The sequence below is a fragment of the Lacerta agilis genome, chromosome 7, assembly GCF_009819535.1.
Source record: "Lacerta agilis isolate rLacAgi1 chromosome 7, rLacAgi1.pri, whole genome shotgun sequence".
Classification (NCBI taxonomy): domain Eukaryota; kingdom Metazoa; phylum Chordata; class Lepidosauria; order Squamata; family Lacertidae; genus Lacerta; species Lacerta agilis.
Window position 1 is genome coordinate 43335488 of NC_046318.1, and position 21353 is coordinate 43356840.

Sequence of the window (21353 nt, forward strand, 5' to 3'; positions counted from 1 at the left end):
ATTATTTTAATCAGGGAACTTATTTATGGTGAGAACCACAAGCAGGGTTGCTTTTCATATGCTTTTCTGTACGCTGTTTTTTTTTTTAAATCCATCCTAAATTTAACTCCTGAATCACAAGCTGTATTAAGGGAATAAAGGGGAGAAACGCACACACGCACACACACACACACACGCACACACACACACACACACAGCAAAATCCTGTACAATTAATGCAAAAACTAAAATGCAAAAGAAATGCTTGAAGGAATTATTGAACCCAGATGCCTGACAGGCATACGGTTGAAAGCAAAACTATCTACAGCCTCAGACATCATTACTGCAAGCTGTGTAGTGAAAATTAACTAAATTGTTATAATGCAGGAAAACATGTCTAACTTGTATATGGGAAGGTAATAATCAGTAGCAGCAACTTCAACCAACAGAAGAGAAATCTTACTTTAATTTGGCTCTCGTAGTGGATGCCTGCATTTTATTGGGAATGGAGCTGCCAAACAAGAAGGACTAATACGAAAGTACTAAGGGTCATGTTTTCTTATCAAAGTGCATCAGTGGAGAACAAAACCCCCAAATTGCTTCCCGTTGATAGAGAGCTGTGCAAACCGCTGATTTTCCTCTTTTAGAAACAAAAAACAAATCCTGCATTTATACACTATGATTCAGGGTATAATTTTAAGGAGCATTATTGCTGTCAAACATAAAACGTCTGTATGCAGTCTTTATGGTTTAATTTTCAGCGACATGTTTCTTCCAGTATGTCAGTGTGTTTCGTACCCCTACCAGGGTGGTAGGGGAGCTTGTCTTATTGGCAATAGATAGGCCTATAAACAGCAAATGCCTGAAGTTTCTCACAACGATGGAAAGGAAGGCGTGGTTCCAAGTCCTGACTCCTGGAGCATCAATTACCTCTGGTTGTGGGGAAGCAGTAACATGGGATGGGGGCTTGAGGAGGTGGCAGTGCGAAGCTGATTTGCGGTGGGGATAAGGGGAGAGTGGAAGTGTACAGAAGTAAGAAAAATGCACTTGATAGTTTCTTTGAGTGAGTACACAATGGCAAGCACATCATTTAGTCACAGCAGAAGCATCATCACATGGTAGCTGACATTACGTGAAGACAGTTTTCATAAACAGAACGTCAGAGACAGATCTATATAGAGTGTTCAATAGAGGTGTTGTGCTGCAAGTAACTGTGGGTGAAGCTACATGTTATGTTTAATACATAGCTGTAAACTATGTGTGTGTGTTTAAATTCAGAAGTGGGAGGGGCAATCTGGGTGAGCTATCAGCACACCGGGGGGGGGGGGAGAGGCTTAATCATCTCCTCCACAGCCACAACTCCTTCCCCAGGAAACTGCCCCCCTGCAGCAGTAAAAAAAAAGGTTCACATTGGTGGCAATGAGGAGCTTTATTTATCCGTTATTGGCAAAACGTATATACTGCTTATTAAAAGAAAATACTAAGAGGTTTACATAAAATGTAAAAAAATAATCATTAAAATAGCAATTAAAGCAGCAATTAATAGGGGACATAAAATTATAAAAATATAGATAAAAGGCATTTTGTTTGTTTGTTTTTAAATACAAATCTATGACTATGGAGACGCAGCTTCTCATTCTTATTGTTTGTTTTCTTGCTTATAGAAAATCCTTTAAAAAGGCGTTAAAATGTTACATATCTGGGTAGACTTGCTTCATCAAAAAAGTTTTCAGCAGCTATTGAAACCTGTACCACCCAGACCTAGATCAGATTTGCACATTTATACCCAAAATATTATACACAATGTGTAGTTTGATGTGCTGTGCTGTATACTTGAGGGATAAACATGGTGAATCTGATCTAAGTCCGGGTATATGTAAAAGATCCCCTACCACCTCAAATGTGAGCAATTAACAGTGGCTTCTTGGGTCAATGTGTGCCTGGTTCTACATGCAGACATGAAGACACAGAGGCCAATCAGCTTAAATGGAGCATGATTTGAGAATGCTCTGCTGAAAACAAGTATTCCAACAGCTCCGCAGACACGTGATCTTCCTTTGAGAATGTATGTACATCAGATAGGAATGTAGCAGGATACAATGGGGATTCATCTCACTTTATGGTTAGAGCAGTGTGACATGTGGAAGATGAGATACAGTAGAGGGGAGGAAACAGGCAGAAATCAGAACCTTCTGCTCAGCATGTGGGATCTCTGGAACCCACCCTATTGATACGATAAAAACATATTGTGTGAGAGGTGTGCTTGTAAAAGCAATTCAGGTAGATGCAGGTCCAATCTTTCTGCACACTTGACTTTTAAAATAATTCCTAATCAATACCACTAACGAGCACAAATCTAATACTTGCACACAAGCTGACCTGAAGTCAATGTCTGGCATAAATGGCATCATTTGAGAACGTGCATGAATAAAATGAACAGTTCCTGAATACTCACCTGTAAAGCAGACTGGACATTTGAAGGTCCCTCCCATTCCTTCAAAGCTGTGTTCTATCAGATGGCACTGTAGTTTGGCAGGAGAATCAAATGTCTGGTTGCAGAGCTTGCACTCATGGTTTAGTCCTTCATCTAGTGGGAAAAATGTGAGAAAAGTTTATTGTCACTTGCAACGCTTGAAACCCAATCTCTTGCTAAAGAATTCAAGGATTAGAATTTATGCAGGATCATGAATGATATACTTCATGTACTAAGCAGCTTTTCATCTTGTTCCTCCCCAAATATTTATCCACTAATTATAAGTATGATGCACACATGTAATAGCACTTGATACCTGCTAACATAAATGCTGGTGCACCAGATTTTAAGTCAGTTAAATATGATAGGTACAACTCAATGGCCTTGACTAGATATGGCATCATTCTATCCCATTGGCTATGCCAAAATAAGGGTGGGCAGATATACTCTCAGGCTCCTTGTTGCTATTAACCCCTATCAGTTAACGTGCACCCCAAATATTAGCACTGGCTTTCCCAAGTCATGGTGGGAGGAGAGAGAGAGAGAGAGAGAGAGAGAGAGAGAGAGAGAGGAGACAGGAGAGGTCAAACACCTTTTAGTTAAACAGATTGACTGCCAAGTATATTATTATGTACAGTAATATGCAAATTCTCAATAGAGCAGCCAGCAAGTGTACTCACAAAAAATCCCCACCCTGGTCTTCCCTTTCTATCTTGAACTTTCATATGTATCCTTCCACTCTAGCCTTTCCTTTATGACAACCAAAAATGCTGTGCAAATCCTTGCTATTTGGGTTGGTATTTAGTAGTGAATAATTTGCATGTACTGATTTTTTTTGGGGGGGGGGGGTTGGATAAGAAAATTCAGGATTTTTATTTTTATTTCAATTCAGTGAGCTATTGTGTTAATTTTTAGTATTACATCAAGGGGGTTGGGGAGTTGTCTCTAAATTTGTATGGTATCTGAAATCTTTTCTTATAACAACAAATTGCCCAGTATCTTTAATGCTAGAACTAGTCTCCTCACCCACCCACGATACACTTTATTATTAATAACTATCCTACTAGCCTCAATGGTCTTTTATTTTTTCAGCTACAGGCAATCCTAGTACCACCAAATTGATCCTAAAACCTTCCTTGCTCTGAGCTGCAGGCCCTTGGTGCCCTCCCCCCTCCCTTCTGTCTTAGGCCTACCATTAGTCTTTCTTCCCAACAGTGTTGCAAGCTCCTTTCATTCCGCCATGGGAACAGTGATAGGTTGTCCTACTTAGAAACAGTTGCTAGGTAAGATGCAACTTCCAGCTCTGTTGTACAGGGTTCAATTCCCTCAGCAGATCTCAGGAAAGGTCCTTCTGTATGTCACTAGTGTGTTATACAAATAGTTTGATCTTGCAGGTAAAATCACTATCCGATGAATAAACACACACACACACACACACACACACACATACATACACGATTGTCCCTGGTACAACATTCAAGCAAGATTAGAGGGAAAGGATTATTTAAAGCACATCTTCGTAAGCATAGTTTCTTAATATGACTGGTAGCTATGACTGATATAGAAATGAATGAAAACTGAAGAGGATAACTACCAAAATAACAGATAATATATAACTTGCAACCTAAATGGCCATCGGTTGGCTATTCTACCAAACTGTATCCATCTATACCAGGGAAAAGTAAATTGATTTATATTTCTGATGCACTGGTTCACAGTTACTTGAACTCTAATTTAATCTTAATGTACACATGCACAATTAATAAACTGCTACACTGGCTTCCTGAACTCTAGCAAGGGATCTAGGTGCTGCCTCACTCAGTGGTTGGGAAACAATGCTACTAGTGACAGATAACAGCAATTCCACTAGTTACCAACCCTTGTTCTCATGGCAAATGCTCTGGCCAGTCAAAAACAGCACCAGCAATTGCACAGCCTTTAGGCTGAGTACAGTTAACATGGTGCCCAGTGGCCATGCTGGCTGAGACTGATGTGAATGGCCACAACATCTGTCTTGGCCACTTCTGCTCTAAGCTGTGTAGTCTTGAGATTCTAGATGTGCTTACGGCTTGCTAAAGCTGAACTGCACCGATGTGAGAGGAAGCATTTATCACTTCCTCCATGTTTATGACAGTGGTTACTTTGATGTCGTTACATAGCCAGGGAAGAAGTCCAAAGTAGCTCATTCTTCTTCCAGCTCATGATCTAGGACAGTTAGATGGACCACTTGGTAAGCATATATGTATCCATAAACTGATTCAGGATAATGCATGGCAGAAATGCAATATATTAAGAACTGTAATCACTGAGTTTCTTTCTTTCCTTAATTATCTTGCTATATTACATATCCTTTCTTTTTTGTTTCCTGAATTTTAACTTTATTTCAAAATAGAATTCAATGGTGTGTTGTTGTTGTTTTTTTAAAAAATGTAAGACTTATGTTCACCAAGTCCACATTTTAAACAACTACATATCACAGTAGGGTTGAATGCAGATGTTGTTAAGAAGATGGAGTAAATGCCTAGTCCCCACATAAATCCTGATTTTTTAAAGATCTTAAAATTCTGAAATTAATAGGGTAATAGAAGATTAGGCCGAGCATCTAGTATCTGGCCTATGACAGTGGTCAGTAACAGCTGCTTCAGAGGAAGGTGGAAATCCCCATAATAGCCATATTATGCACTGAGTAATCTTAGGAGGGATTTCCCCCATGAATATTTGTGTTGATATGCACACATAAAGCAAGTGGAAAGAAAGGAGCTCAGCTCTAGATCTTTCATCCGTCAAGGTGAAGATAAGCAATGCCAACCTCTGAAATGCTAGCCAAATGCAAACCAGCAATCTCAGGCACTACAAAGCAACAGAAACCTGAGGGGTATTTTTCAAAATATTCCTATGGGGGATGATCGAGGTCCCACCATTAGTTTTGTTGACTAATAAAATTTTTCATTTTTGTAATTAGAGGGAATGCTACTAGTGAAGATATCTGTCTTTACACTGCCTTAATTATTAGCTTAGACGGGTTTACTTTTTTCTTTGTGTATAGAATCATAGAACTGTTGAGTTGGAAGGGACCACAAGGGTCATCTAGTCCAACCCCCTGCAATGCAAGAAACTTTTTGCCCAATGTGAGGTTCAAATCACCACCACCACCCCTACCCTGATATTAAGAGTCGTATGTGCTACAGTAAGTAAAGTAAAATGTGGCCAGTTTCTTGGACCATATGCAATATTTCTGTAAAGCTGTTAACTCACATATTCTCATTTCCCGCTTTGATCTGCACTACATTCTAGAAAAGTAAAAGTGGTATGGGCAGCAAGAGCACCGAACTGTGACTGACCCAGTGGAGGGAACACCAAGTGACTATCTGGCCCAGGATGACTTCAACCCTTCTGAAAATACATTGGTTTTCAGACACCTTTTTTAAAACAATTGACTTTGGAAAGGTCAGCTGCATACACATCTACAGTTCTTCCACCATAACATTTCAGTTCCTGTTGCTCCTTGTAAATATTACAAGATTAGAAAATGTGGAATGGTGAGTGGAAGGAAAGCTGTTTTGCACCCCCACCCCACCCCCTCTCTAGCCACAGAAAATCTTAAAATTTTAGAAAACACTGAATGTCACAACTAAACAAACAGACAGTGAAAAGCTACCCTGGCAGTTTACACCTGGGATAAATATGAAGTGAAGTGGAGTGCCAGAACATCCCTTCAAGAGGTCATTCTCCCTCTCTCCTATATCCACTTCAAAGCTACATTCTTTCAGCAAATGTATTAGGGAGGGGATCTTAAAAGTGCTGAACAGCTTAAAAAAATTCAATCAGAATAATCTGCTCTTTAGAAAGGTGGTGGATGACAGTAATTGGAAAATACTGTCTGACTCATTTATTAAAGTGAGATTCAGAGTCAATTGATTTAATAACCATTAGAATATTCTATTAAGGATTTAATAGGTTGGCACGGTCCTATTTTTTATTAAGAGTTATAGGTGAGGAATAAGCAATTCTATGGAATTTCTAGGCAACTGCTTGCATGGATTAAGATAAAAATACAGCTTGCAAATTAGGTACCCAGGAGCAGCTGTAGTGCTGATTCACACAACCATTTCCCCCCAGTCAGAAACAAAGTGACTTCTGAGCAGTCATCTTAAGGAAGAGATCTAAGCTGAGGACACTAATTATGGGTTCCTCATCTGCACTGTTGCCAGAAGACTTATTTTTAGGCCCTTTCTCATGTGTGGTGATGGAAAAGAGTGCTGCACGAGGAAGCCATTCACAAGAACTACATCCATGTGGGGATGTAGTTGGAGATGAATGGATTGAAGTCTTTCCAGAGAGGAAAAGCATGAACTGGTTTTTTGGAAGTGGAGGGGGAGAAAGAGGAAGAAGAAGGACTATAGTATAATTAAGCTTTCTGGTTCATAGAAAAGAAATTAGTTTTGGATCTGTAGCTTTCCAATTCAAAAAAGATAACTGATAACAGCAACAATTAAAAACATAAAATACCTAGTTGCCTCCTGTCCATATTACCTATCAGATCTACACCTGTTCAGCATTAGCAGCACTGCAATGTCTGGTGCTCCCAGACCATTTGCTGAGCCTCTGATCTGATACATATTAAGGTAAGCAGGCTTAATCTTCAGTCCAGTGTGCTACTGCCACAATGAAAGCAGGGGCGGGGTGGGCGGGGCAGGGCGAACCTACCAGTAGTATGGTGAAGTTCCCTGAATGTCATAAGCTCTCTTCATGACACAAAGGGGTCCATACCATGAAAAAGGCAATGGGCCCTGATGACGCATGGCTTCTCCCACTCATGACGCCCAGTTATTCTGTGAGAACAGTTGCTGCGCTAAAGCATAGAGGTGCAGACCTCTGTGTATTGTAGTGTTCCCTGAGAGCTAGAACCCTGATTGCACATGGCTCCAGCTCCAGGGGAACCTTACATGCATAGACCACTATATGCCCAGGCTTCCCTTTCTCAGATGTCCACATCTAACATGAACAGAGGGGAACCACATGTTGTTCAAGTTAGGACCAGACCACAGCCCTGCTGCCCATTAAACTGCGTAGTGCACCTTCATGTGTGCAACATGTCGCGGAGGCTGTTGCATGGAAGCAGCAGACTGTATAACAAATAAAGTGGGTTTTACAGCTGGACTTCTGTTCTATTTTGCTTACGTTTGTTCCATGCCTTGGAGGGATGATAGATTTAGTGTGCTCTCAAAGTACAATGTTTTGGTTCTTTAAAAATGTCTTGTTAATACGTGCCTTGCTTTTCATGTGTAAAGTGAGTGCTAGAATATCAGGAAGCACCTACTGGACATCTCCTGCAATATTATTAGCGGCATTTGACAAAACTTTCTCTTGCACACATGCATATACTGTATTTTAATATGTTTTATGCAATTAAGAACAAACAGATTTTTTTAAAAAAAATCAGCTGCAAGGAAATGTAAAATATAATTTAAATTAAACCAAATAAGACCGTTCTCATACAATATTAATCCTAAAACAGGGCAGTCTGCTTCTATGCTATCCCAACTCCAGATTGCTCATCCAGGAACTACCTATCACAGTCAGAAGCAAGGACCTTTGAGTTTAATGGGCTTTTCCTAGGTAAGTGTATAGAATTAGTCTTAAGGTCACAGAGAAGTGCCCCTTCTGTTCTACAATTTTGCAAACCACTTACAGTTGTTGGTTTTTAATTTTCTATTGCCTCCCAAGGATTGCCCTGAGAAGAAGTCAACATACTGCTATGGCAATTATTCCATTAGTGCAAGCATTTCGGCTTGCCAGATGGAATGATCCCTGTCCTTCCCTTGTGCACTGTTGGTCCCATGTCTAGCCACATATTTTGGCTTTTCAAAGAAGAGCATGAATAATAACATACCTGCTACACGCACCCTGCAACAAAGCTGTCTTCCCTGTCCACTATGTGCTGAAGGGATATTGCACTAGAGTCGCTGGGTGAGACCAGTGAGAATACCAGGCAACAGGTAAAATGTAGTTGGAGCAAGTTGTGGCAATTCATACTGAAAGGTCCCTATATAGTCTCTCTTCTGTTCACCAAGTCTAAGTCAGATGAATATGGCCCTCTTAATAGCTGTTGGTCAAACTCTGTTTCCTCTCTTTAACTTGGGAATCAAATGGCCTGCAGTTTTCTAGCTCTCCAAAGTGTTCACAGCTGCATCAAACCAACACTTATTTCCCACCCCCACCCCCACCCGTTTCACCTAGGCAAAGAGCACACATTTAAAGACTTAATACAGAAATTAACATTGCCTGAAGACTTCCAGCATATGCTCATCATTCCTCCCTGATTGTAATGGGCCTTCTGTCATTTACAATTTCTCAAGAATTATCACCCCAAACCTCACAATTCAGGCATATAACAGCAAGGAAATGGAGATACTAAAATCAAATATACAGCTGGGATTTGCTGGAGGGAAATGTTTACAGTACTGGAAGAATCTGCTACTGCAAAAATGTAGACTAAAGTTTAAATAATTATCAATTCTTTATTTTTGGACATGGAGCAAGCTGGTGGATTTTTTATTTTATTTTTAAAACACTCATCTTATACCTAGACTTCAGAAAAGTATTTTCTGAATTTTAATACTGAATTTTAAAAACAACAACACATGATCTTTCTTGGATACTTGATTCTGCAGGTGGCAGGACATATCTAAGTCTCCCTTGTGAGAAACTCCTTGCATGAAGAAAACTAGCACATCAGGGAGAAGGATATAAAACATTCAGCAGGCTGCACCACTTTGGAATGGAGGTCAGGGAGTGCATGTATGGATACTCCTACGTGTCAACAAACAAACAAACAAACAAACCAATCCTTGCATATGGAAAGCTAACACATTTGTTTTCCCCTAACCTGCTATGTTTCTGTGTGCAGAAAGGTTTTTTTTTATAAAAACATAGGAAGAACGTTCAAACGTGATTTACCCCCTACAACCTGAAAACAGCATGTGACATGCATTTTCTATACATTTGATTTGATTACAAGTGGGCAGTGAAAACAAAAAGAAACATAAAGCTGTATTTCATTAGTTACACAATTAGCCATGCAGGTCGGTGCAATACATATTAACTGGCAGAGGCTTTAAGGCAGAGATCTTTCCCAACCCTGTTACTCAAGTTCCTTTTTTTAAACTTGAGATGCCAGGGATTGAACCAGGGACCTTCTGCATGCAAAGCATGAGCTCTACCACTGAGCTGTGGCCTCTTCCCAAGAAATGCCATGCTGGGGCACACTAATGGTAATTCTAGTCAAGCATTCTGTCCTCTTAACTGCAGACAAAAGATGCCACAGGGAAGATCACAAGCAGGGAATCATCATGATAGCTTTCTCTATTGTTAGCTTCTAGCATCTGGTAGTCAGAAATAGACTGTATCGTAAGAGGGAAATTGGGTATGCATCACAAAGTTACATTACGCTGTTGTCATTGCACCCTATGTTATATGGAATACTCTAAAAATGATCTCTGTATTTCCCTTTCTTTCTTTCTTTTTTTTTAAAAAGTGCAACAGAAATTATTGGTCTGAATTTAGACTTTGAACTAACTGAAGCAGTATGTCTCCCGCTCTCCCACTCACACCAAATATTGGTAACTTAAGTGGAATAAAGTGGCAGTTCCTAGCTCTCTGTTCTAGCAAGACTGAAGTTATAGTAGATGACCCTAGACAAATGCCTAGAGCAACAATTTGTTAGAGGCGGTAGCGCTGCTTCTGCAGCAGACGGAATGGACTTTCCCTCCACAGGGTTGTTAATACAGTGCATGTATTTTTGCAGCTTTCGAAGCCAATAAATTACAAAAGGAAGGGATGGAGGACCTAATGTTATAGAGAAGAAAGAAATAGGGGTGCCAGAAGCAGTGGGAAAGGGCAGGATAGGATTCCCATGGGATTAAGCTGCATGTTATTATAGCGCAGCAGCTGACTAGAAGCCAGGGGCTAGAACTGTCTGAAGGTGATGTATGGGAGATAGTTCTATCTTTGTGTAGAAGAATGGAGGACATGAACTTTGGTCTCTTCCACGCTTCTATCCAAGCAGGGCAACCTGGGGAACAGGTGGGTTAAGGAAACCCTATTGGGGCTCAGTAAGCCAGAGACAGGTGGGATAGGTAATAAGTGCCTGGGAATTCAAAGATCCATATGTCTATATGGATCTGAAATCTTTAAACATTATTCCCAAACAGCTTAGATTTGTTTGTGTTATTGTGTACATGTTCCGAGCTTGCCATGATTTGTGGTTCACTTATATTCAAAACATTTGACTGAATGAAAATTAAGTTTAATAAAAAAAAAGTTCTGCTAATGATTTTGAGGAAGGAAAACACCCAACCTTTTTCTTTTGCCAAGTAAGTTCTAAAAACATAACAAAAATGAAGCTATTAAAATACACCTGTCTTCTATGTCATACCCGTGTGTGTGTGTGTGTGTGTGTGTGTGTAAGCTCCACATCCACCCATGCCAAATGTCTTATCCTGCTCTCACTAAAGACAGTTGAGCATTTCTAAGTACACACATAAGCCCACTATCAATGGTTTCCCTTTGTTGGTGTCCATGTACATCAGCCCTTCCCTGTGGGTCACCTGTGTCACATCCCAAACAAGGGGAGATACTGGTGTAGGAAGTACACTGTAATCCAGGAGACCCATGTGACGCTGAGTTTCAAGCAATATTACTGTGATCTGAGAACTTTGCCTGGTGAATGGCAACCACTTCATAAAGTCTGAACCAGGCCATAGTCGGTGTGGAATCAGGGCTTATATAGTACTCAGAATTACAATGTAGTTAAATTAGGCGTGTGTCTATATTGCAAGCAGCTATTATACCAATTCTTCCCAAGGCACCTTGGATACTGCAGTTCTACGAGGATGTTCAGAATTCTCTGTAAGAGATTACTCACCTCGCTCCAAGAGCTACTACAATTTCTAAGTTCCTTGGGGAGCAAGACATGAAATGTTTTAAGCTTTTGTGGACATCCCCTCAAGTTCTAGGTTCTAATTGTGGGCTTGTATGACATTTCTGTCTCTGAAATAAGTTCCTTATACTGCCTTTCAGCAGCAAATCACATAAAATTATTGTAAAATTGGTGGTTAAAGCTGTGTGTTTCTGAGGGGAGAAGTATAACGAATAAAAGTCACATTAACATTATGGAAAATGTAATTTAGTTGAAATCAAAAAGGTTTTGGCCTATTTTAAAGCACTGATTCTCTTAATCAGTATTGCTGTGTCAAGTGTATTATTTTTTTTTAAAGCGTTGGTGATATTTCAAGAGATAGCTTTCTCTGTCATTGATGTTAAATACCTACTAGTATTTCCCACCCGTCTGGGACTTCTGGAACTGGTGGAAGTACTGGTATATCTACCATCGAGTTCTACACAAAAAAAACAAAAATTGGTAAAATTGAAAGAGGATACTTCATGGACACTTCATGCAGCATAAACTAAATGCTACCTGTTCTAAAGTCACATCTACAGGGAAAACAATATTTTAACACTGAGACAAGCAGTCAGTCAATATGAATTCCACAGTACCAGTGGATCAGTCATACGAATGGAGCATTACTGACAACTCTTTCATCAACTAATTTTTGCTCAGGATGTAGAGCAAGTGTCTCAAGAGCTGCCTATGGAAGAAACAAAGGGGGAGGGGAGAATGGCCAGACCAGACTACAGAGAACTGCCGGCTACCTCTGAAGCATTATTTGTTTTTCTAAATATTATAAATAAGCAAATTTGTTGGTCATGCTGATATGCAAAGGCTTGACACAAAGCCATTTTGTTACATGGCCCTTTTCTTTTTTGTATTTATTAACGTTTTCAGGCAGCATGAAGAACGGTACTAGATACTGTTGGGTCCTCTTTTTCATGTTACCAGGAGTGATGTGGTTGCCACCTCTGTGGCTGCTCCCATGTTGCTCTGGGTAACAAGTACCTCTTCCACTCACATGGTTAGGGCAGGTCACTTGACTGTTATTACTGATCCACGAAGAAGTATGTCACCAGAGGGGAAGGCAACCATGCAAGCTGCTCTACCCACAGGGCCTTTTAAAGGTTACCTTAGCTTCAATGGAACCCCTTTTCTGTGACTGGCACCTAAGTAACTGCTGTACCATTTAAATCCCCCAACCCAGTCATAGAATCATAGAGTTGGAAGAGACCACAAGGGCCATCCAGTCCAACCCCCTGCCAAGCAGGAAACATGTGAGTCTTTCTTACAGCATTTGGACCCTGTCCTACGGCAGACTGCTAATTATGATGTGTGCAATCTGCTCCCACCCCCCCGTGGTTGGGCTTAAATAACAAGCGCTGGTCACAGAAACATGTAGCTATTAGCAGACTAGCCTGCAAACAACCCTAGAGGAAGTAACAAGCACCCACTCCAGGTAACATGTGACCAGGTTCTTGCCTACTGCCATCTACAGCCAGTGGTTTTCAGTGTGTGTGCACGTGTGAGAGCAAGAAAGAGTGTGCAAATACCAGGGCGGGAAGAGAGAGAGAGAGAGCTCTGTTGTGGCTGATAGGTCAAGCTTAGAATCATAGGGAATTTATATAACCCAGAAACTCCAATCCTAGGGCTTTCAATTGAGCCCACCCAGCCCAATAAACCTTTAAAAGATGCCTAGCCAATTGGTCTGCAGTTTGACAGGTTTCTTACCCAGGGGCACCTCTCTCATGCCTCATGCTATTTTCAGACCAATTGCTCACAAAACACTGCAGGAGAGATTCTACACCCCCTCAAACTCTGTAAAAGCTACACTTGTGGGGAAAGCAGCTGTCCTTCTGAAATACCTTTATCCCCTCACCTTACTCCCCTCCCCGCAAGGATGCCTACACATTTCTGCCAAAATATATAAAGTTATATAAATTTCCTTTAAAAAATAAATTAAAAGGGCACCTAGCCCAAAAAATAAAAAAGAACACCTGGACTTACTTGCCTGTAATTTGGAAGGCATAACCCACTCTGAAGGGACTACTTGGTCTGCAAATTTTAACAATTTCTGATGAAAAGCGGGGGGAGGGGGGAGTTATAGCAGTTTTACTTCCCACATAGTGAATGGGAAGAAACAAAGCCTTGTGTTGTTGTTGTTGTTGTTGTTTTTTGAAGTGAACTTGGCCTCAGACCCAGAGCTGAACTAAGCAGCCACCAAAGCCCTTCAGACCAAGGTGGGTTATTCCCCGAGGTCTGAACCACATATTGTGGGGTTGGTGCAAATACCTAATATTTAGTGCAATACAAAGGACCATCAAAATGTGATGCTAAGTAAAGGGCCTAAATTGGAGCAAGCCTGAGATGAGGATTCTTCCAGAGGTGCCTTGCTTCCCTTGTAACCAGATGCCTTGCTTGGTGAAGGTAGGTGCATAAACTTAAATGAATAGATTTGTGAGTAACCTGCTGAATGCATAGCAATAAAAGCTGTCTGTAAGATGCTGATACAGTAGGTAGCATGGACATATATTTTAAATTAATACGGCTTGGAATTGACGAAGCCTATATGTTAAATGATGCTTGATAACTTCTTAAATGCTTGGGAAACTGCTCCCTCTATCCTAGGATATTATTCCCTAGAGAGAATTGTAAAACTATTCCCTAAGGATAATAGGGAAGCAAACGAAAGGCCTCACACATTCAAATGCAAGCAGGTAAGATCTCAATCAGCCCTACCTGAGTAAACAGGCTTGGCTTTACTGTACCGGCACATTAGCTCTGTTGCTGCTAAGCCCCTGCCTTCTTATGCAACTTTTTCATTCCCCTAGCATTCAGCATAGTGCATTGTTTCGGGAATGGTGGTATTCATAATCTTATATTAGTTACACACCATCTCATCCCTTTCATTCAGATTTTGGGTGCAATCTACCAGTCAGTCTACTTTCTTCCTGTGCAGCTTGCACAAGATTCCCATACAAGTCCCACTGGAATAAATGAAGGTTTCACAGCAGCAGCAGCAGCAGTGGGGTGGGGTGTGTGTGTGTGTGTGTGTGTGCGCGTGCCCTTTATCCAGAAGAAAAAGGGTTATAAGTTGACCTAATGCACTCCCTTTTCACATAAGTATTCAGTAATTCTTTTTTTACGTTAATATATTTCGGTGCTTTATCACTGTAACCTGCTGTTCTCTTTAATTGCTTATTGTTATTAATTATATAGTGTTAACTTTGTTGGCTGCTTGAACCATTTGGCTGTAAAAATGCATTTATTTATTATTGCCACTGGAGCTGCAATGAATTGCCAGGGTTCTGTCTAGAGATGAATGCTTTTGAATATTCATCCAATAAAACTTGAACCTGGATCAAACTGAGACTTTCGTTTCCATTTTCTTCTTTCTTCCTTCCCTCCCCCTCAGCTCCTATTTCACCCAAACTCAGATTTGCTCATCATCCTAGAGATCTTGGGGGTGTGTGTGTGCCATTCATTTGCATTTGGAGGGTAAATGGTTCTATTCACGAGAAAGAGTCTCCAGATACAATATTGGGGAAACAGACAGAGTTTCAATGTGAAATGGGCAAATTCTACTCTAGGCCCCAAGTAAAGGTAAAGGTAAAGGCACCCCTGACCGTTAGGTCCAGTCGTGGATGACTCTGGGGTTGCGCGCTCATCTCGCTCTATAGGCCAAGGGAGCCGGCGTTTGTCCGCAGACAGCTTCTGGGTCATGTGGCCAGCATGACTAAGCCGCTTCTGGCGAACCAGAGCAGCGCACGGAAACGCCATTTACCTTCCCACCGGAGTGGTACCTATTTATCTACTTGCACTTTGACATGCTTTCGAACTGCTAGGTGGGCAGGAGTTGGGACCGAACAACGGGAGCTCACCCCGTCACAGGGATTCGAACCACCGACCTTCTGATCAGCAAGCCCTAGGCTCTGTGGTTTAGACCACAGCGCCACCCGCCTCCCTCTAGGCCCTACAAGTGGTAAATTGAAGGGTGAGAAACTGCCATGTGCAATTGGTGTGGCAATGACAACTACTATTATTGCAACTCCTGCTCTTGCTGCTACCACAACTGCAGTTCCTTTATATCAATTTGTGCCCAAATTGCACCACATATTTCAAAATAGTCCCTACTTAGGGGGTTTCCTTCAAAGACTGAAAAGGCAAAAGTGCCCAAATTGCACCACATATTTCAAAATAGTCCCTACTTAGGGGGTTTCCTTCAAAGACTGAAAAGGCAAAAGTGAAGATACATTGGCTCAGTTCACACACAATGTTTAGCCAAACCATGGCTTATTGTGAAAATGCTCCTGGAGAGGAGTTCATGACCACTTTGCTTCTTCTCAGATCCTACAGCTGTGAATTAAGACATAATTTGGCTTAGTGTGTCGTCTGAATCTGGGCTTGTATTTTGACTTCTTCTAGGCAGACAAGAAGCTGTACTCAAGGTTTGTTCTTGGTTTCCAATTTGTGGTTTGTCTGGAGGTGACAAACCACCAACCTGGGTTTGGACAATATGCTAAAACAGACAGTGGCTTAGCTCACAGCCGCAGGCCTGGAGGAGGAGCAAAGTGTCCACAATCTCCTTTCTGGGAACTCGCCTGCCTGCTAAGGCATTGTTTGGTTTAACATTACACATGAACTCAAATCAGTATGAGAATACTAACTCCCTGCGTGTTCCCCCATGCTTACCCATGAGTAGCAAACTCACTAAACGGCCTGAAACCATCAGCCAGATATAAGAGATCCCATTTACAGAGTCAAGTGCAACAGGCTTGTACTATCTCTTCCTTTCACATCCACTACAGAATGTGAAACAATCTGCTGCTTAAGAGAAATCATTTCCTAAAGGGCATGAAAGGGCATTAATCTGCAATGGCCGGATTAATGACCAAGTATCATATACTGTTGTTTCCATTAGTACAGACAGCAGAATAGAATGTGCAGGTTTTCTAACTGTAGAAACGCAACAAATTAACATTTTCCAGGTGTTCAACTGTGAGAAGAAAAATCCTATAGCATGCAGAATGGCACTTTTCCACTACTATGTGCATCATAAAGTGCAAATGCTTTAATGCGATATAAATCCAGAAGGTTTTAAACAACCTACCAATACTTTCCTGCTCACACTGCTGCTCCCTACAATTTATCCCAGGATAAAGAGGCAGAGCTTTTCCGTGAAAAGTCTTGGCAGACTAGATTTAGCTTACAAACCCCACATGTCCTAGCCCTGCTTTAAAGGATTCCTTAGGATACAATATCCCCTTGCTTAATAATAATAAAAGACCAAGTAGTACTTCACAGTCACACAGAGAGCATGATGAAAACAATCTTTCTAGCTGTGTAATATTCAAAATACACATATATTTAGAACTTGTTTTAGACAGATCAAATGGCAAGTAGAAAACTGTTCCGACACTTTTGATATATGTAATGGCACCTTTTTAAAAAAATGCATGACCCTGTTCTCATACGCTGCCGTAGCATTGTAATAACAGCAAACATTACCACTCTTAATTTTGTGCATCCCTACATAACATTCTAAGTGACTCTGAACAGGTATGGCACAAAATGTATTTTGCTTTGGTACAACAGCAGAGCACAGACATACTTCATATTATGACAGTGTTACAATAATGAGTTATTTGCCCTAAATTATCATAACTCAATTAGGAATGGAGATCCTTGATGAAAGTGCACTCAAACACAAATACATCTGCCAATGTAGAAGAGCAGGACAGCAGAAAGACAAATGAGGCATCTGCAAACCAAAGAATGTCATTTAATGAAAAGCAATAATTGAAGCAGGTTGATCCTAAAATTCCTGATGAGAGCTCCAGCAAAAAGGAAAAAGGAAAACCACCCAATATTAAATGTTTCTGAAGCTATAATGAAGAATTACAAAAATGCTTCAGCCATAGTAATTTGATTTCTCTGTTTAGACAAAATGTCACTAGTTCCACTGAACTAAGGCCTTTGAACCGAATCATTAGGTGAGTTGAGCAAATCACACTCTATCAGTCCCAGTTCTCATCTGTAAAACAGGAATAGTAGTGACACTTGTCTCACAAGTATGTACTGATGTAGTACATACAAAACTGTCAGATCATTGGTCTGTCTAGTCCAGTGCTGACTACAGCAGTTGGAAGCAGCTCTACAGGTCTGACCCTGGTCCATTTAACTGGAGATGATGCAGATTAAATATGGGCTACTCTGCATGCCAAACCATCCAATATACCACTCGGCTATTTGTTATTATTTTTAAATCTAGATTTTAAAATTAAGAAATTTATGGTGTGCAAATAAAGGTTCTTGAGAATGCTTTTAAAACTCTGTGCATGTAACTTCTCTGAATTTGGGTCTCTGGAAGCCTGTGGGCTGTCAGTTCTGAATCCCAGACATTGCTTTAAAACTGCCCAAGTGTCTCCATCAGAAATCTTGAAGCTAGAAAGTTTATGTACTTCCTGACAGCACTAGTCATGTTATATTTACTTGTCAGTCTTTTTACAAACAGAGAGGGAAAATATGTGCGCTGATGTAAAGGCAGAATTCATTTCTCTGCCACCTCTTTTCCTCTACACAAGAAGCAACTTGACTTTAAAAACTTTAAAGGGATGTGCACGGAGATTTACTACTGGGCAATGCCACGAGGAATGGAGAGACCACATAGGAATATTAGCCCAGTCATATTTTGAAAAAGCAAGGTTATTTCAAAAGTCAAAAAAAGAGGTGAAGGCAGCAAGAGGGTGTTACTTGTTTCACTGCCTACTAAGTCTGTTGCCATCAGCAAAGGTTGTTATGTACGCTCCTAAAAATGGGTTAATTCTATGTATCTAGGGTTAATTGTATAATGGACCGCATTGCTCCAAGAAGTGTTTGCTCAATAATAGCATTCCCTTTAATGTAGGTGGGCATTACTGAGTGAAGTAGAGAGAACTAGCCAGAAAGCAAGTTGTGTCCTGCAGGGTAAGAGAAACACTAATCTCCAGGTGTGCTTGTTACCTGCTATCTGCAATGAATGAAAGGAGCAGGAAATGGACTGAGTCTAAGGTTCAAGTTTAAAGGAGTAAACCAGACCATAGTACACTGAATTCAACCCAAAGCTAGAATGGAAGTACCAAACGTAAAAGAAAAACGGACATTACTGTATTGGCCTGAATATAAGACACACTTTTTTCGAAATTCCGACCGTGAAAGGTTAAAGCACAGCTTATATTTGCGACCTTACACCATCAGCAAAGCGGCACGGCTCCCCGCCCCCAGGAAGCACCCTGGGAGTGTGGGGCAATGGCACCCAGGCCACAATCACTCCCAAGCCTTCCCCAAGCTGTGGGGGGAAGGTTGCCAGCAAAGCAGTGTGCCCCCCCCCCCCCCAGGAAGCAGCCCAGAAGCATGGGGGAATGGTACCTGTAGTCGGGTATTGTCTTTTTCTCTCCCCCACCCTTGAATTTTAAAGAAGTGGCTAATTTGCGGGTGCGGCTTATATTTGGGCCAATACGATATTATCCCTTTTACAATAAAGCCTGAGATAGGAATGCATGAAATAACCTATATGCACTTGTGCTTATATTTCATAAGTGCGATCAAAGCTGAATATACTTGGCTGTTTTTTTCTGCTTTTTCTAGGGGTAAATGCCATTAAGAAAAACAACCCCTTATTCTTGGCCCCTATGTCAAAATATTTATTTACATTAGCTGTTCGAACTGTGCGATCCCTTCAGCGACATTTAAATCTGCCAGCTTTGCCGATACCTTCTATACCTCAAAATGTGCTCTAGAAAATAAAAAAAAAGGAAACACACAGTCTACATGACATATTTGGAGGCATGGAGTAAAGTCAAAGGCCTAAATCCCCCTTGCCTTTCAGGGGACATTTGGCACCTGACTGCCATTTGTGCCTTTCAAAGTCTCCCTCTCTGTTCTCCAATTGTTCAGAGTTAAAAATAAAACAACCTGCCTCTCCCTAGCTGCTTGCTCTCTTCTCTCTCTCTCTCTCTCTCTCTCTCTCCCCCTCCCATATAAATAACAAGCCAGAAACCCTCCACTACATTTGCTTGCATTAATTGATGTTTAAAAAGTCTGTTAAAAATAAAGCCCAGCAGTGACATTTTTCTTTGCTAAAGCACGAAAGCAGCACATTACAAACATTACAAAAAGCTCCCTTGGTAGGATGGTGAAGTTTCACTCTGGCAGTAAAATGCAAGCTACTGCATGTTCTTGGATTTATTTTTTTATTTAAGCATCATGTGACACCAGTGCAGTGCAGGTAAAACAGATACATGCAACTTCAGAACTACATGGACAATTGGACAAGCATGCCAAACACATGCAGGCTTAACCTTGAACCTCTTGACAAGTTTCATTTTCTGTTTTGTCAAAAGAAGAAGGGAAGAAAGGACAATGGCTTAATATTCTTTTACTTGACCAGCTTTGTGTGTGTAGATGACCTCAGGGAGCACGCGCTGAGAATAAAAGGGCCTCATGGAAGCAGGTGCTGCCACAAGACACCAAGAAAAAGGTGAAGAGCAGGCAGTATTGTGGACAACCTGAGCAACATGATGTAAAGCTGAGAATAAAAAAGGGCATATGCATAAATGCTCACAGCTTTAGAAATGTATAGTAATTCTTCAATTAATCTGGAAGAACTAACAGCCTGTGGTTCTACTGATGCAATTCCTAATTTGCTTGTAAGCATGTAATAGAATTTTTTTTGGGGGGGGGCAACCCACTTTTCTTTTTTTTAAAACTATCCTCATGGTTCTGTTCTGAATGGGTGTTATTTCTTCACACACTCTGGGCAGTACCCATGAAAGTGTTTCCACTAGTGCAAGGATTTCTGCTCCTGTGTCCTGCACAAATTTGTTATGGAGGACGGGAGGAACCCCCAGAATGGATTTAGTGGGTGCATGCGGGGCAGAAAGGAAGTTCCATTACACAGTCAAAGGTCCTTTGTGCTAGTGAAAGGACTTTGTTGGATACTGTCATGCATTAATAACTGATGGAATTCACTGTCACAGGATAAGGGTATGGCTACTTGTTTAAATGGTTTAATGTTGCTTCCATGTTGTGTGTGTGCCTGGCTTCCCAATGGCACCTGGTTTCTCCTGTGTGAAAGACAGACCACTGGGCTATTTTTTATATTCTTAGTGGCAATTATTTTCTGTGGAGTGATGTTGAGGATGCACCTAAAAATAACAAAATTACTAAAGGAAATTAAATAAACTACTCTATTCAAAACTTTCCAGTACTTTGGCCACCTCATGAGAAGAGAAGACTCCCTAGAAAAGACCCTGATGTTGGGAAAGATGGAGGGCACAAGGAGAAGGGGACGACAGAGGATGAGATGGTTGGACCGTGTTCTCGAAGCTACTAACATGAATTTGGCCAAACTGCGAGAGGCAGTGAAGGATAGGCGTGCCTGGCGTGCTCTGGTCCATGGGGTCACGAAGAGTCGGACACGACTGAATGACTGAACAACAACATTCCAAACTTAAAAATGGAAAGTGTGATGCTGGTGGTCAACAAAAGAGGTTTAAAGACTCTCAAGGCAAATCTAGAAAAACCCACTGACAACTGGGAAACACTGACCTGCGAGCAGGGGCGTCGCTAGAGGGGTGCGGTGGGGGCGGTACGCCCCCGGGCGACAGGGGCCACAAGCGGCGGGTGGGGGCGACAAGCGGCGGGTGGGGGCGACAAGCGGCGCCCCTCCCGCCACTCTGCACGGATGGGGTGCTCCCTCGGCCGTGCGCTGTTGCTCCCGGGGCGACCGGAACGAGCGGCGGTGCATGGGGGTGACAAGCGGCAGCCCCTCCCGCCATTCCCAAGCGCTGCCGCTCCCTCCGTCACCCCAGGAGCAACAGCGCACGGCCGAGGGAGCACCCCGTCCGTGCAGCGCTGCTGCTCCCGGGGTGACCGGCAGCGTGGGGAGTGGCAGGAGGGGCCGGCGCTTGT

General features: G+C 41.6%; 1 protein-coding gene across 10 annotated transcripts in view; it reads right to left on the reverse strand.

The window, feature by feature from the left end:
* The window catches only part of ZNF521 (zinc finger protein 521), a 289657-nt gene that overhangs the window by 35471 nt on the left and 232833 nt on the right, over positions 1–21353 (reverse strand). For 9 of the 10 annotated variants that reach the window (XM_033155068.1, XM_033155067.1, XM_033155066.1 and 6 more), the window contains 2 exons: positions 11785–11850; positions 2435–2566 (listed from right to left, as the gene is read on the reverse strand). In XM_033155068.1, coding sequence (XP_033010959.1) covers positions 2435–2566; positions 11785–11850 — 198 coding nt within the window. The remainder of the gene's footprint in view (positions 1–2434; positions 2567–11784; positions 11851–21353) is intronic. The other variant, XM_033155064.1, reaches the window with a different exon arrangement.